This window comes from Embiotoca jacksoni, unplaced genomic scaffold, assembly GCF_022577435.1.
Source record: "Embiotoca jacksoni isolate LCO1_2020_lvr unplaced genomic scaffold, fEmbJac1.0.p SCAF_4, whole genome shotgun sequence".
Lineage (NCBI taxonomy): Eukaryota > Metazoa > Chordata > Actinopteri > Embiotocidae > Embiotoca > Embiotoca jacksoni.
In genome coordinates this window covers 15,682,667-15,700,332 of record NW_027185392.1, presented here as the reverse complement: position 1 = coordinate 15,700,332, position 17,666 = coordinate 15,682,667, and the positions used below count along the sequence as shown (strand labels likewise).

At 42.4% G+C, this 17,666-nt stretch overlaps 1 protein-coding gene across 2 annotated transcripts; it reads left to right on the top strand.

Moving 5' to 3' along the window:
* Positions 1-453: 453 nt before the first annotated feature.
* stox2a (storkhead box 2a) lies at positions 454-17,463 on the top strand. 2 transcript variants are annotated; one of them, XM_069167133.1, is made up of 4 exons: positions 454-1,012; positions 10,145-10,297; positions 12,370-14,950; positions 16,620-17,463. In XM_069167133.1, the coding sequence occupies exons 1-4, from the start codon at positions 652-654 to the stop codon at positions 16,819-16,821; spliced, it is 3,297 nt and encodes a 1,098-aa protein (XP_069023234.1). In that variant the 5' UTR covers positions 454-651; the 3' UTR covers positions 16,822-17,463. The 2 variants fall into 2 exon arrangements, with proteins under 2 accessions (XP_069023234.1, XP_069023233.1); XM_069167132.1 differs by lacking the exon at positions 454-1,012 and adding an exon at positions 6,920-8,379.
* The last annotated feature ends 203 nt before the right edge of the window (positions 17,464-17,666 follow it).

Sequence of the window (17,666 nt, the reverse complement as noted above, 5' to 3'; positions counted from 1 at the left end):
CCAGGGCTCTTTGTTTTGCCATATTAGCTTAATTTCCTTTGGTGTTTTGAGTCATATATGTGTTTAATTAGGGTTAAGTCTGTATTTGTTCTGCAAACCCGGCTGCAAGATATTCTCTGTCCTTTAACTAAGTTAATATTGCATGGAATCAGTCAGGCTTTTATCGATTTCCAGGGCTCTTTTTTCATATTAGTGTTGAGCCTTTTGTGTGCTTTGAGTCATACATTAAATTGTTGTTTTGGTTCAGAGTTAGATCAACATTTGATTGGTAAACCATTTTGGCCGTCCAAAGAGGTAGTAGATCAGTAGTTTACGAGGAGCTCTTGAACGCAGCACAAGTCCTCGCCTCCTTTGTCGCAGAGAAAAGGCCTTGATACTCCTTGACAGTTGGGGAGAGGTGGTGACTGCAGTGGACCGACGGTATATCGGTTGGTGATTTCCCTGTTTTACATGGAGCACCTGAGTTTAACACTCGTAACAACTGACTGCAGACTCTGGTTCAGCGCTGCGAACTTTCTTCCACCTGTTTCTTTAACATGACTCAACCAGTTAAGATCAGTTTTTGGTGAGAACCGTGAGACACCTGCGTGGACTGAACACTGTGGAGGTTGTCTTTCATTTCCATGTGGATCAAGTTTGACTGAAGCGAGAATGGAGAAGTTCCTCCAGATTACTCCGCACTCCCTGGCTCTGGTGCTGTCGCAGGTTTGCAGGGAGGATGAGGAGGACTCCCCATCATCATCATCACCACCACCACCGCCACCGGCCGCGCTCTCCGTAAAGTTACAGCATCACACCGGCTACGAGGTTTTCGCCAATTTCAAAGCCGTCAACATGCAACACTTCTGGAACAAGATGTTGACACATGCTCTGTCGGAGATCTTTTTCCTCGGCTGGATAGACGAGCGCGTGCTGCTGATCCAGGGGAAAGAAGTGCACCTTCAGGTCCTCAGGAACGGATGGACGAGACGGACCCTGAAACCACCACGGGGCTTTGACATCAAATACATAGGTGGGTAAATTGTTCAGACAAGTGCGACTAACAACCACGAAGCAACATAGAAAGCTGCACAATCCTCCTCTGGGTTATTTTCATTCCTCATGGATGTGTTGTGATTTGGTTGAACGTGCTTGGGTTACAGAAACAGCACTGAGACCATAACAAGTTGGGAGTTATTCGTGTTTGGAGACTGTTATCGCTCTCTTGGCCAGTTTAAGCCCTCAGTGTGCAGTGTGGGGAATTTCACTCACCACAACAAAAAACAGACTCCTGCATATCCAGCTGCGAGACTGACTAATGAAAAGAAATAGGCTTTTTTTTTTCTTTTAAAAAAAAATAAACTAAGTGTGAAGGTGTTTAAAAATGAGTGAAAAGGACTTAATCAGACCTCCTGCTTATAATATGTGAAGACAGAAGACAAGATAATTAAAGAAAACTATTAATCATATTGGTAGGCCATGTATGTTCATAATTTAATATACATGGGGGAGCATCCCAACATGCCACTGGCCTCCTCAACACATGGACAATTAGGAACAAAGACTAAACATGCAGATCTTCTCATCATTCATGGCTCTTCACTTCAATGACAAATGCTGCTGATTGGTGTTCAACTCAAAATGACCCTCCCTCTTATTAACTGAGATAAAATACTTTCCCCTGAGGTTTTTATAGGAAATTATGAATCTGTGAGTCAAGCTGGGGATCCCTGCCGGCAGGGTGCATTAAACTCGTCGAAGCTAGTCTGAGTGAAAAAGGAGTTTGGGCATCCTCTCACCTCATAACCTCAGCTGTTTCATGTCACAGGCTTACTCATTCAGATAGAGGAGCCGGGACTGAGTCCCAGTTCTTACATTACTCCTGTTCAACATTCCCAAAGTCTTTTTCTTCTGACAAGGCCATAACTCATGTATGTGCTGAGACAGGTTTGGACGACTTGACGTATTGTCAGCAAGTCTAACCGCTGCATCCATCATAGTGCCCTCACAAGCCTGTGTGTGTGTGTGTGTGTGTGTGTGTGTGTGTGTGTGTGTGTGTGTGTGTGTGTGTGTGTGTGTGTGTGTGTGTGTCTCAGCATGTCAGAGATCATCTTATTTATGTGTCTCACAATAGAGCCTCAGTTTGAATTGTCTATCCCATCACTGAGAAGCATCAAACAGCAGGAAAGAAAATACAAACCGTTACAAAGCAGGAGGGAGAGTTGAGAAAGATTTAGTGGAGCTTTACATTTTTGTCTGTTCTGTGTATTGATTGCACACTCGATGTATTGTAAAGGCACAATCAATATTATTATTTACCTGGTGCATTTTCCCTGCAATTTGAAGGGCTAAAGGAAAAAGTAGCAGAGTTTCTGGCAGTCCTTTACGGTGGAAGCCACCAACTCCACTAACATCATAAAGAACTAATACACTGTTGTGAAACAGAATACAAACATTCTAGGTAAAAGAGTAAAGTGCTACTGCTACATAGCAGTATTTATTTAAGGCTGCACCAATCAATAGTTTTATTTTAACATTGAGTCAGCTGTCACTGGCAGGGATTAATTCACTAACAGCTGTCACCCGGCTTTGCAGCCCCCTTTATCGCCATATAGCATTTTAGCATCTTTTAGCTTGTTTTGGGGAGATTTTAAGCCCCACATCACTATTTGGATTTAGTCTCTCATCAGTGTCATTTCAAACATCTGATTTTTTTTGTGAAAAAGTTATACTGAAGCCGTACAGACACAGTTAATGACTTGGTTGTAAACAAAATGGAGCAATGAGCAGCTATGCAGCCTAATATTTCTCTGAGGTGTTTGTGTAGAACAAATCAGATCTAAAAAGTGAGTGAATAGAGCACTTGAGTGACTCCAAATGTGCTCTTCTGTTGGTAGTATGGTAGCATGTGTGCCCCCTATCAACTTTATATTGAGAATAAGCAGCACGTCATGTTGCGTTTACAGCATGTTGAGTTTCTGACTCAAACATGCTTCTTGGAGGAAATCTCTGCAGTGTGTCCTCTGTGTTGCTTTTTATAGCTTAAATAATTGATCTGATTCTTTTCAGACATTTGGGATTCATCACTGTATGTTTGATGGTGCACACAGCACCAACCAGACTCTTTACTGTAACTCGGTAATACATTTAAAGTGATCAATGTTCTTTCTCTTCGTGGCCTGCGATCAGACTTCTATACTGAGCTGCTAGACATCAGCTGTATTGAACTGAAAAGCTCTGATGTGTTACAGTCTAAAGATAGACTGTGATTGTGTCGCTGCTTGTTTCTCTGTCTGTGTGTCAGAAGAGGTGGCAGAGCTTCATTGATACTCCTGAAGCAAACACTGATAAGCTCTGGAATGTTTGTCTCTCAGCTAATAACTCACCAGACTCTATAATGCCTAAACCAACAGCCTGTATACCTGATATACATAATCTTTCTCACAATCTGGGATATTAACTTGGACATGAACACTATGTGGGACCAATATTAAAAGATAATTTTGTTGTGTTTTTGCAATACAGTGCAAGGAAGGGTGGTTTTTTTTTTGTATTTACCTTTGTGGCTACCACATTGTCAGGCATCTCAATTAATCTTTGGTTTAGTAATAAGGTCATGTGAATTCAACTAACAGTTACATTTTAACCATTGTGCCTCTTGGAGATTTAGGAAAACTTCTCTTAGTCGATTAGATTATACCTGGAATTCTCTAAATAACTTTGAATTTGCTTTTAAACCTCCTACAGTCGTTAATGACAGTATAGAAATCAAAATTAGTATCGTGTTGATTTTCAAGAGTGAGCTGCAGGATTCGGTGACTCATTTTCTCAACTGTGGTGTTCAAACAGAGTACTGACAAATTCTCACAATCGACTGTTCATGAACTATGTATGTGGAAGATCAGAGTCATGTATGTATGCACAATGATATGACCTTTTATTAACAATGTTTTGGACAAATGGAGGCATCTGAGAAAGTTTTAATGGACATGCCTCAAACACGACTGTACAGGAAGAAAACAAAATTATTATTGAGGCTGCAGGGAAACATTGATTAAAATATGTCGCTTGAAAATAAAGTTCTGTAAAATCTCAGTAGGCAGCGAAATGTTGTTTTCAGACTTTCACAGAGTGAATTTACTTATATTGAAGCTACAGGTTCACATAGTCCAGATTATCCACCAAACTGTTGGAAAATGTTTGATTCAGGCTCAGAGCCAAATAGCAGCTGGATTAATACATGTAGACTAAAGTTGTGGATTTTTAGCTGTGTGGAAACGGAGTGTTTTTGAATAGACAACTCAATCTGATTAACTGAGGGACTTTGTATCCGTTTAGCAGCCTGTAAACAATGGAGCTGGGGGGCTTAGGAAGGAAAAGTGCTGCATTTGCTCAGGAAAACTCCTCCACTGCCTCAGCTGCTGTAGCACAGCTCTGCACTGGAAGGAAAGGGAGGGTCCCGGCAGAGAATTGGGGGAAATGTGTGACGCAGCACAGAGATCTCTCGCCATATATCTTAGTGACAGGTCAGGATGTGTTATGTAGTTTGTTGTGACAAAAATTCTTTTGTCTCTTCATTCAGCGTCTGGCAGAGCCACCTGGTTTCTGAAAGAGGTGTGTTGTCATGAATGTGCCACTGGGTGGCAGACTGCTGGCAAGAATGTTCCTGTTTGTGAGGAAGTTGAGGTTGTAACAGTCCATTATTCATATTTTTACTTTCTTATAGTTCATACAACACCTGGTTCCTAGCATTTAAATGGCAGGATATTAAAACATATTGCAGCATTAATATCTGTTTTGTGTAATATTTTTTCCGGCATGCAGAGTTCCTTTACTGTTGTTTTATCGGTATTAATGAGAAAAATGCTAAACCACCTCTCGTCAAACTACGGCACAAGCTGTAACAGTTTAGGTTTATTATTTCATTCAACATGTTTACGCAGATGTGACTACATACTTGTATAATCTGGTACTTTGTTTTATCAACTTAATTTTTTATTGCACCATTGTTGGGTTAAAAGTTTTAGTTTGTTGAGTACTTTTGTTAATGGCCAAATATCTGCAAACTTAAGATCAAGCTAAGTCTATTTTATAAGCAGTTCCTTCAGCGGCAGACTGCTGCACCCTCAGTGCAGGAAACAGCGCTACCGCAGGTCGTTTGTTCCGACGGCTGTCAGACTTTTCAACACCACCCTATAATAACGTTGCACTGTTCATTTCATTTTCATTCCATAGCACCTGACACTTTTTTCCTAAACTTTATTTATTTATTTTTATTTTTATTTTATTTTTTTGTGTGTATAGTCTGTGTGTCTTTATTATTGCTCTTATTTTTTTCTATCTATCTTATTTCTTATATCTTATATGTATTTGTAAAGGTTTTCATATTATGTGTACCTTTTGTTTTTTCTATGCTGCTGTGACAACCAAATTTCACCACTGCGGGATTAATAAAGTCTTAAATCTAAATGACATGCATTACATACAAGCACATACTGTTGTGCACAACATCACAAAGCAGCTAGTGTGGCTTCAGACTCTTGCATTATATGTCATCTTATTACATATAAGATGTGATAAAATAGAAAGAAAACTGTAATTTTCCAAAGTGGCCTCTTCCGATTTGTTTTGTGCATTCACCATCCCAAAGGTATTTAGTTTGTTGTCATATATAACAACAGAAACCATCACAATTGAGACGCCACAACCAGTGAATGTTGATGGGTAAAAAGTATTGATTATTAAATAGGCTGATTAATTTCCAATTTTGAATTGGATAATCTACTAATTGTTTCAACTCTAGGTCCCTCACATTTAAACCAGGATTTTCCTGGGGAGATCTTGTAATAATTAAAAAATTAAATCACTGTATTCACAGCAGATACATGTTTGTTTGTTTTTTTTTCAAATTTCTGTCCACTATCACCACGTTATGCTTTTTTCTTTTAGCCGAGTTAGTGTTTTTGTGTCTAGTAGTGAACAGTTTGACGTGTTGAAGGATTTAGATTTTGCAGCAGCGATGCTGGAGTATTTTTCTGTCCGTAGAATCGACAGTCAGTCCTCGTCTGTGTGGTGTCTGTCTGCTTTCTATTTTGAGTAACTGGCTCTTTAAGGGAACAGCACTCAAAGGTAACAGCTATGAGATCATCGGCTTGCGTCGTCATGGCAACAAAGGCTGTTGCAGCACTACTGAGAAATAAAATGGCTGGCGTGGTGTTGCTCTCCCTCCCCCTCCTCACCCCTCCTCCCCTTCCCTTCCTCTCCTCTTTCTTTTTGGTATCAGTGAACTGGAGCAGATTGGTTGTGACACCGTCCTCCCTCCGCCCGTGCACCGTCCTGCCCTCTCACTTTGCTCCTTATTCTGTCCCTCCGACGGTCCATTCACACTCCACACATGTGAGTCAGCAGGAGGCTGCTTCGAGCAGGGGTTGCCACTTTGGATGTGATTAAGGTGACACTTTTAGTTTTTCTTTTCTTTTCTAAACCGGCAGCGCCACACAGTTTAGTGACTGAATTAACCAGTGGGAAGCACTGATGAGGGACACAAATCAGCACCTTTTAAAACGACTCCCATCGGTTGTGGATTTGTCTTAAAGTTAGGTGAGACACAACAAGAGGGAGGATGGTGGTTTAAGGGGCCCCTCATCCTTCAAGAGCGCAGCGAGGAATACAGAGAGGGTGAGGGAACAAGAAGGCGGGTGAGAATGGAGATTTAGCCAGAGTTCTTTCCCTGGACATCATCTGAGGGCTGAATATTTTTTGTTTTTCTGTTTGTGTGTGTTTCGAGCTGTTGATATTTACTCTCCTCTCTGCCTTATGTATGTCCTCGATCTCTCTCCCTCCCTCCCTCCCTCCCTCCCTCTTTCTCTCTCTCTCTCTCTCTCTTGCATCCTCTCCTCCCCTCCCCTCAGCCTCAATCACCCAGACACAGACGCATGCATGCTCACGCAGAATCGCGCGCAGCAGGCGGATGCGCGCATACACACTCTCTCTCTCTGTCTCTCTCTCTCTCTCTCTCTGACACACACACACACACGCTCACACAAACACACACATACACACACACACACACACACACACACACACACACACACACACATACTCACACACCCTTCCTGGAGGTGCTGGGAGCAGCTGCAGCATTAGCGTTGAAAGAGATTTGCCGTTGACTGGAGTTTGCATCCCCCACTGTTAATGAATGGATGCTATGGCGATCAGCTCGGGAGCTTCTTCCATTGGATTGCGGGAAGCGGTGGATATCTATTCTTGAATTTATTTATTTATTTCTATGCTCTCCATTTTTTTCTCCCCACCCTCTGCTGGTGTGCTGTTGTCGAAAGGACGATGGGGTCTTGTGCTTGATCGGATAAAGATGGAGGTGAACGTGGCGTCTCCGGTGCTTGGCATACTATTGAGGTTTCACTGCCCATTAGGGTGAATGGAGCTTTTATTTCTTTTTTTTTCTGTTTTTAAGTGGCCTCTTTTGTTTTACGGGGATCGGCCGAGCACTCCTGTGGTGAATTGAGCTATTGTCGAAGACTGGGCCTCTCAAGCTTTGAATCTTTGACCGTCCATCCATCCCCTCCCTTCCCTCCCCCGTTACCTTCTGCTCAAAAAGGAACAAGCAGATCCCCAAAAATCTCCCCTGAAATCTTTCCTCACCGTCCTCCTTGCTTCCAATGCCCCATTTCCCTCATCTCTACCCCTGCCCCCCCACCTCTCTCCTGCTCCCTCCTCCCACATCAGAGTGGCTACGTAATGTGCCTCCCTACGCATGCAAATGGGGATGCTACAAATGGTGGCTGGGACTGATGTCGATGAAAGGGTGATGCCTCGCGCAATCACCTGCACCTCCGCCGCCACTGCCATCACTCCATATCAGCCTGGGAGAGCCCAGCAGCCGATGACAACCACCCACAGTGCGAACACAGTCGTTTGTAGCTTGCTCGTGGATGTAAATGAGTCGTGTGTATGTGTGTGAAGGTGCACACTGGTTCCTGCCATGTCTGGTGTGTGATCGCTCTAGCGGGACGTTCTTACTGATGTGGGGGAGGCACTGAGCCTGAGGTTGGTCGACCTCCCCCTGCACACCCCCCCTCCCTCCCTTCCCCTCCTTCCTTTCCCCTCCTCCTCCCCATTCCGCCGTGCCCCCCCCCCCCCCCCCCCGCCCCCACCTTATCCCAGAAGCCCCCAGGGGGTGAGGGCCACCTGGTAAAGGGGTCACGATGAAGAAGAACCGCAGCAGCAATCTGCGGCGGGCCTGGCCCAGCTCGGAGCTTACTGATCGCCCGCTGGAGCACAATCTCTCCCGTAGTGAGAAAGACGTCCGTGTGCAGAAGCAGCATCTTCCTCCTCCTCCTCCTCATTTCTCTCCATCCCCGCCAAGTTATCGTGCGCCAGGTGAGTCAGAAACTCCCACTCCCAGAAGCTCCACCCACCCCACGCACGGCTGCTCAGAGTTTGTAAAAGTCACAGTTTTATTTGGAGTTTAAAGGGGACACAATTATTAGTAGGAAATGTTGACAGTTTTTCTTCTGCTTTTTTAATGTGTCATTTTCAGCAAAATAGCGATGCTATGTTGAATTATTAAAGCCTCTCCTTATTTTAGACCCTACTCGACTCATTTGGCTTGTTTTAAAATTCATTAAACTGTATTCCAGTGGGTCGAAATCTGTTCAACTTTCTTACCTTCTTTTCGTATTTACTGACCCACATTTAAATAATATATATATAGTATATAATATATATAGATATATATACTGTACTGTATATACTGTGCATTTTATATTTAATATTTTTTACTGCTATTTTATTGCTTTTCTATTATTCTATTATTATCTTATTGCTTCTGTATGCTGCTGTAGCGAAAAAAATTTCCCCTCGGGGATTAATAAAGTAACTACCTAACCTAACCTAACCTAAACAATGTCGATAAAACTGATTGTAAAACAAAACAAAAAAATGCACTATTTCAGTTTTGAACGATTTGCATGTTTTTCAGATGTGAATACCACCAACTTAAGTAGCTGAAGGATTGCATCACCTTTGTGCCTCATTTTGTGACATATTCATGTTTTTTTGTTAGCTCAGATTACAAAATGACATCTCATGTCATGAAGTTATGTCCTTTCCAAGAAAATCAGATCCTTTCTGTCCCTTTTATTATCATGTTTTGCATATTTCTCTGTCCTCTCTCTTGCTTCAATATAAGATGCTATAAAAGCAAAGGACAAAATGATCTCCTTTTGTGCCGATGCACAAGCAGATCCGGCTTTTCTCCTGTTTACTAGAAACCAAGTAAAGCCACATAAAGCTTAAGGGCTTGCAATACTAAGCAGAGATAACGTCATCGTGTTGCTGAACTGACCATTCAGCTGGGTGTGCTGAGGAGGCAGAGCCCTGCACACATTTCAGCTCAGGTAAAAGAAGCATGGATAGCAAATAATACCAAAACTTTACAACAGTGATCAATAACATTGAATCTGTTGTTTCACAGTGGACATGAGAAAACACAAGTAACAAATAATAAATGAAACACTGAAGCATTGATGTTACAGTTCCTGAATCATATCGTGTGATCCTCTGTCGATTTAGGTCAGAGGACAGGGTCACTATAGCACAGATGCTGCAGCGGTGAATCCAGTGTGCTGCTTTGCAACCTTTCAGCAGGACAGATGTTTGCTCGCAGAGGAGCTTGAAGCCCGGCCGTCTGGATGATCTCACTGCTGACTACTGCTGACAGCAAAGCCAGCTTAAGGCAACTGAGGTTTTCTGTGTGCTAGCTCTCACTGTGATGCTAAAGTCAGTTCTATGTAGTCAAATTTCAAGAATGTAGATTTTAATCTACTGAAGGATTGCGTGAGCTCTCTTTGCTGTTTGTGACATGATGTGAATCAGAGAACCGGGTTGCAGAGATTCAGGTGATCTCACACTCGGGTTGCTGCAGCAGCTGCCTCGCTTTGCTAACCTACAAGAAACAGGAGGAGCGAGAGGCTAAGGAAGCACAGAGAGGAGGGGTGGAGCTCTCTCAGGCAGCATGCACACTGCTGCTGTTTGACCATTACATCATAGCTTCACACGCTGCGCCTGCTGTTCATTCATGATCTAACAGTTGTTCCTGTTCCTGTTCCTCCTCCTCCTCTTCTTACTCCTCCTCCTCCTGCAGGTGACGTGTCTCCGATCAGTATGTCACCTATCAGCCAGTCACAGTTCATCCCGCTGGGGGAGATCTTGTGCTTGGCCATCTCTGCTATGAACTCTGCCCACAAGCCTGTCAACCAGGAGGCACTGGTGGAGCACCTCACTGCCAGCTTCCCAGGTATGCCCTCTCACCTGCTTCCTAACATGCCCCAAAGCATGCGGACACGTTTCCTTTTAAAAAAAATTTTTACTAAACTGTGATCCTGATTTATTTATGTAGTTTGTTGTATTTTAATTTGGTGTCTGTTTCCAGTTTTAAATTCTGCCAGCAAAAGATTCACACACTTTAATCATATTTAATCATATTCAATCACACTTTTTCATATTTACACATCAAAAACAGTATAGAGTCTATGTTCAAACAGGAAAATAGCATTCTGTTTAGTATTTAAACATGTACTGATTTCCCCTGATGGGTTCTCACTACATTTTTGAAACATTCAGTTTAAATGCTTAAAATCTTGCAAAGAGCATCAAAATGTTTAAACAGGAATAGAGCTGAAGGGATCATTCGACAGGCAGCTTGTCGATCTACATACAATAACTTTGCAACTTTTTCTATAATCGATAAAACATTTGAATTTGAATTTTTTTCAAAGTGCTGGTTCTAGTTTCTCCACCCATCTCCCACTAAGGCTTTTTTTGGCTTGTGCCATTGAAGATGAAATGTCTTTACATTTCAGACTGTTGGTCGAACAAAACAAATGATTTGAAGATGTCACTTTAGGCACTGAGACAATCTGATGAACATTTTTCTCGATTTACTGATATTTTCTAGATCAAATTATTCATCAATTACTGGAATATTAAATCCATACCAACTTTTAAATACTTAAAATATACTAAAAGGCAATGAATGACTTTGGCTCCCTGTTTATCCTCCAATAATACTGCTTTATGTGACAGTGTGAATGAACAAATTATTTATGATCCTGTATTGTTCCTGTACTTCAACAAAATCATCAAGCATTTTAAAATATTTGTTGTTAATGTATAAGACAATTGACTTCAGCCTTGTTTTTGAACAGTATTAGTGAAATAAGCGTAAAATGCCCTGAAACACAACAATACGATGCTCATTGTAGGCTTCTTGACACAAATAAAAGTCCAGGTTTTTTTCACTGTCGCCAATTTTTAGTGAGATTTGATGGGAAGCATGTCCTTCACATTCATGCATCATTTCTGTGGTAAAAACTCTCACTGGGATGATGTAATGTCCGGCAACACAAGGTCTAGACACGTTGTGAGTGGTGTTGTTTGAAATGGACCATTTTTAATGTTCATTTGATATTGATAAAAACTAGGTCTCTCATGCAACTGATAGTACTTTGTATCTTTATTAAAAATTCTCACAAGTCATTGGGGAACTGGAGTATTTGTTTATTTATTTAACAGCGAGATTAAATCTTGAGTATGTTGTGGTGTTAGTATTTTACTAGATGTAAAAGCTATGGCTCGTGTCCATAAAATAAACTTTAACTGACTCTTATCATTTTTAGATTATATAAAGAAAATAAAATGATACATTTATATTGTTAAAATGACAAAAGACAAAGTAGAAATTAAGTAAAATGCTGTGTCTGAGGTGTCTACAATATTTCCATGTTGAATTTTGCAGCTTTGTTCTTGGACTGAACATTTAACAAAGTTAATGTGTGTCAATAGAAGATAAATTTACTCTTAAACAATACTTCATTTTAGTTGCTAATCAGAAGATTTGAAAATGTGTTTGCAGTTGTGGTTAGTAATTTTTGGCATTGGTCATTTATGCTCTAATTGTGTATTTTTTTTAATTAAAATTTCCATCATAACCTGAAAAAAAAGAAGAAATTCCTGACATCATTGTCTCTTGTCTTTTGTCTAGTTATTGCTTTTTACTCATGTCATCTTTCGTATGCATCTAATGTGATGTATCTATATATATATTGTAACTGATGTGAGGTTGTCCATGAAAAAACAGTTAATCATTTGAATACTGTCAGCCAGTGCTTATTTACTCAATAGTATGTAGTTAATGCTTATAAAAAAAAAACAAGATATTCCCTAAACTTTTCTTTGTTTGATTATTTTACTATTTCCAAATTGTCCCCAGGATGCAACAAAATGTTCCCATATGTTTGAACTGTCAAAAAAAAAAAAATCCAAATTCATGGAACAGCGGTTCAACTCAATCTACTCTATTTTCTGCAGGCGTGCCTACACCCAGCTCCGAGGTTCTGCGACATACCCTGAACATGTTGGTGCGAGAGAGGAAGATCTACCCAACTCCAGAGGGCTACTTCATCGTCACTCCCCAGACCTACTTTATCACCCCTTCCCTCATCAGAACAAACAACAAGTGGTATCACCTGGATGATCGGCTGCCAGAGCGTCAACAGCAGCAGCAGCAGCAGCAGCAGCAACAACAACAACAACAACAGCAACCACAACAACAGCAGCAGCAGCAACCTCAGCATTGTACTTCACCTCAGTCTGGCAACGTCACACCATCCACATCTGGCTGCCTGAGAGAGAGGCCTCCTCGCAAGAATCACAGTGACTCATACAACTCCTACCGCGAAGACCCGTCCAGACTTCACTCCTCTGCGCTCCAAAGTAAGTCACCAAAGGAGCACAGGGGAGATTCCTATCAAAGTAAGCCACCCAAGGATCACAGTGGCGGGGATCCAACCACTTTGGCCAAGGAGCACAGAGGAGAGCCACCTTCATACCCCTATTCCCCGGTTCCCACCTCCCCTCCCGTCCCCGAACCGCCACCTAAAGATTCAGCCGATAAGAGCAAAAGCATCACTTCTTTCGCTTATAAAACTGACACTTTGACCAAAAAGAAAGAAGGAAGTGGTGGTGGTGGTGGTGGTGGTGGTGGTGGAAGTGGCGAGAAGCAATCCAAAAGGTTTGGACTTAGGCTGTTCAGACTGAGTTTCAAGAAGGACAAAATGAGGCAGCTGGCCACCTTCTCAGCCCAGTTCCCCCCAGAGGAGTGGCCCCTTCGTGATGAGGACGTGCCAACCACGCCCATTCCCCGTGAGGTGGAGATGGAGATAATTCGCAGAATCAACCCTGACCTAACCGTGGAGAATGTTGCAAGGCACACAGCTGTGATGAAGAGGCTGGAGGAGGAGCGTACACAGAAGAACAAGGCGGGGTCTTCGGCCCAGCACAGTGCACGCAGCAGGAGGGGCAGAGGCCACCGGAGGGCTCCACATGGTAAGTCCCGCTCTCACAGCAAACCCAGGACCTCCAGGGGAGACCCATCCGAGGGTTCAAACTGGGATCTGGTGTTCATGGAAAGGGATTATCGCTTCTTTAGCCACTCGTTAGTTCGCTCGCCACGGGAGGCCATGTACACCTTGGAGCGTCGGCGAAGTGGAGGCGCAACGTACCTGGTGCACAGCAACCCCAACATTACTGAATCGTACTGCCCTGTTACCCCTGAGTGGGACGTGTCTGGGGAGCTAGCCAAGAGACGGACAGAGATGCCCTTCCCCGAGCCTTCGCGTGGAACATGCCAGTCCAGAGTGCAAAGAAGTCACAGTCACAATCAGGACAGGAAGTCGCGTCACGAGAGGTCAGAACAAGCTAAAGAACGATCTCGGTCCATGGACAACTCTCTCAAGGGCCCATCACTGGGGGCGCCAGAAGACTTTGAACCCAGTCTGGAGGAGCGTAGTCATTACTACACTGACGATGGCACCCTGCGGGCCACGCAGAAATCCTCCCACTACTCAAGGATCATGTTCTCTGCTGCTAAGTTCCACTCTGATTTTAATGTGCCTGATTTGGGGAAAGGGAGTTTGGACGAGTCAAGGATCCGGAGTACGATGGAGAGGAACAAAAGCAGAGACAGCTTGCCAACGTACAATGAGCTAATGGGACTTTCTCCTAAGCCCTCAACAGATGAGTACTTTCAGTGCAATACGTCAAATGAAACAATCCTAACTGCCCCTTCGCCTCAGGCAAAATCAGAATATGACACATTAACCTCATCAGGGGGACTCCGAAAGGGCTCTCCGGCTGAACGCCAAACGCCTCACCTCACCTCTCCTCACACGATGGAGTACAAAGAGGACTTGTCGGCAGCAAAGGGACAGAACGGCTCGGCGCGACTGACGCCAAGCCAGACGCCGGAGCCGGCGCAAAATGCCCGTTTGACGCCACACCAACACAATGTAGATCCCGGAGGGGGAGGAGGTGGTATGGTGATCAAGAGGAAAGAGATCTTCAGCAAGGACACTTTGTTCAAACCTCCACACAATGCCTTGTCCACTGGCTACGTGGACAGCAGCTACACCAAGTCCGGCACATTGCGGAAAGCCTCACATGCCAAATCAACAGAGGCCCTAGACAATCCTGAGCCCCAGCAGCCTTCCAATTTAGCCGCCTCCTCAGCATCACCTGCAGTTTTACAGGGCTGCTTAGAGCCAACAGTCCCCTCCGCCTCCTTTGACTATTATAATGTATCGGACGATGAAGAAGAGGAAGAGGCAGAGGAGCACTCGCACAAAGAGTTGGCGACAGCAGAGGACAGCAAAGACCATGGGGAAGGGGGTGGTAATGGTGGGGGCAGTGGTGGTGTAGGAGAGGGAACCATGCAGTGGCTCCTGGAACGGGAGAAGGACCACGATCTGCAGCGGAAACTGGAGACCAATCTGACCTTACTCAGCCCCAAGGAGACAGAGAACAGCAGCAGCCAGAAGTCGGCCCACTCTGCCCGTTTGGACAGCATGGACAGCAGCAGTGTCACGGTGGACAGTGGATTCAACTCCCCCAGGTATGTGCTGAAATGAACTGTACATGACATAAAACTTCAACTTATAGGGCAGTTTGGAGAATAAAGTGGAACACTCTCAGGCCTACATATTAGGTTTGCTGTTTAACCAGTTATTGGTACATTTAAAGTTCGTGATTTAAACTAAGTCTTCACTATAAAGCAAAGTGAAAGGTGTCAATGTACTTTTTTTTTTTTCTTTTTTTTTTTTTACAAACATTTTGCTTTGATAAAATGTTTTATCCACCTGTTACCCTGCCTTTATATACATATAATGTAATAGTATGTCCTCAATTCGAATGGACCCTCATGCACTCTTCTTTTACAAGAGAGGTACCAGCTCTCTGATTTGATAGTAGTCCAGTAACAGTTCTGAAAGCCAAACCCATCGAAGACCAGACAGTCAGACTGTTGTTTTATACTCACATCCTGTTTCACCGGGTTAGTCCCGGACTAAGATTTTGTGTAAAGCTGACATTTAGGTTTGTGAACTTGTAAATCAAAGGGTACCCACCTTCAAAAGCAGTCTTAAACTTTCATTACAAAGATGAAAGTCATCCTATTAACTTGCATTACTGTCAGTTTCGGTAAATCTGCGTAAAAACAGTTAATTATGTTAAATCTGTTTGTTGATCTGACTAGAAGTTGATCAATTGTGACATACTAGGGTCATTATTATCTTTTTTGATTTGAATGCAGTAACTGACTTATTGTAATAATAACTATCTTACAATAAAAAATGGTTTTGCCTCAACTTTAAACAGTACAGTGATTGTAAGAAGTACATAATTAATGAAGCACACGAGGACATGATGAATAGTTTTAACTTTATATCAAAACAGTTGCAAACATCTGTTTATCTCGAAAGCTATTTCTGCTTGTTGAGGGAAATATGCACCCACTTGAACACCGTTGTGACCTACCCATGGACTAATTGACATTTAAAGGGGTATTCCATCAAATTGGTGTTGTACTAAGTGTTCTTGGTAGACAGATTAGAAAAGTAAAAGTCAAAACAAAAACAACAGAGGCTGAACTATCCTAACTTTTATTGCCTAGTATGTGTCAAGCTAAAAATTTTCAAGAGCTTACATTTCCCACAATGCAATGCAGTAGCATCTGTCTTTAGACCTGTTCCAAACCTTTGTCTTTCAACCTGTCTTGTCTTCTGAGTTACTCACAACCCCCAATAAACCCCCAGAGAAAATGAACCTCAATGACGTCACCTGAGTTACCATTTCAAACTTTAGAAAAACTCCCTTATAATAAGATGACATTATACAGCTGTTTTCACAGGCTGATCTTCATGTGAAATATTGATGGAATGCTGCTTTATTATAGATATTCTAGAAATACTGCAAATATGGGGTCCTGTAAAGATATCAGGAATAAATGATTGGCAGTTATATAACTGCATATATAACACTGTGACTTATTTATAATGTGTCAACTTTTGGACTCATTAAGTTGCTTTATTCTTTTCTATGACCTTTTTTCAATGTTTTTCAGGATGCATGACAAATGAAGTCCTTTATTCTAATCTATGAACTTTTTTAAATGAAAGAAAGCTTTTCCTTTCTGAGAAGATTGTTGTTGTTGTTGTTGTTTGATGGTTTACTTCATGATGTATTTCAAATCAACAGCCTAATGTTATGTTGTCTTTGTTGGGCAGGACACGTGAAAGCCTTGCATCCAACACATCCAGCATAGTGGAAAGCAATAGACGGCAAAATCCAGCGCTGAGCCCAGGCCACATTGGCACCAGTAGTATCGGACTGCCATTCAGCTTTCGCGCCATCCCAGAGCCCCCCACCACACAGCCTGAGAAACTCCAGAAGTCATCGAACTGCCTGGCCTCCATCACCAGCGTCTGACAGGCAGCACAGACTGAGACCATGAACGGTGGTGGAGGAGAGAGGAAGTGAGGTGTTTCACCATTTTCACCCTCACTTTCCTCAACCAATACACACATAAACACTCACACACGTACATCTTCAGACTCCTGAGAATCCATTCACTGGGACTGTTATAAAAACAGGCATGGCTTCAAGAGACTGTTCCCACAGTTTCAAGAACTTAACTGCAAAAAAGAGAAGAAAAACTACAGAATATCACGACCACTGTAGGTGATGGAACCTACTGCACCTGAAGTACTCTGATTTTGGTGACATGGACTCTAGTTTGGCTTATATCAAGATTCTTGATTATTGGTATTGGAAAGTAGTAGACTATAGGATTCAAGTTACATTTGGAAATATCAAAAAACTTTTTATATTGCTTAACACTACATGTCCAATTAAATGTTCTCCTTCCTGAAATAGCGTCAAGTTCTTCAGGACGATTTAATGTATCAGCACAATGTCGAGATAATAAAAGTTGATCCTGAGAATAACGAATGAAAGATATAAAAACATAAATCAGCTCAGATTTGTGTACCGCAATGCAAATGATGTATGTATACTCGATACTTTTGATATCCTAATTATTATAATGGTGGTATTAAAGATGCTATGTGACCAAAATGGTGTCTGGATAAAGTGAGCTACACCTCCTCACCTGCATGGACATTACACAACAATCAAAGTACAATCTCACTCAATATAATCTGGAGCTTCTGGAGTATAACATGATCTTCGTTGGCAGATGGAATTTGCCCAGTTTTCAGCAGCTGAGAAAACAGTCTCGCCACAACATACATTTTGTAGCTGTTCCTGAGCTT

Bases quoted from the DNA above. Each gene is read 5' to 3' on its own strand.
- stox2a (XM_069167133.1), top strand. From the start codon at position 652: ATGGAGAAGTTCCTCCAGATTACTCCGCACTCCCTGGCTCTGGTGCTG. The intron at 1,013-10,144 runs GTGGGTAAATTG...CTCCTCCTGCAG, and splicing joins CTTTGACATCAAATACATAG to GTGACGTGTCTCCGATCAGT. The intron at 14,951-16,619 runs GTATGTGCTGAA...TTTGTTGGGCAG, and splicing joins AGTGGATTCAACTCCCCCAG to GACACGTGAAAGCCTTGCAT.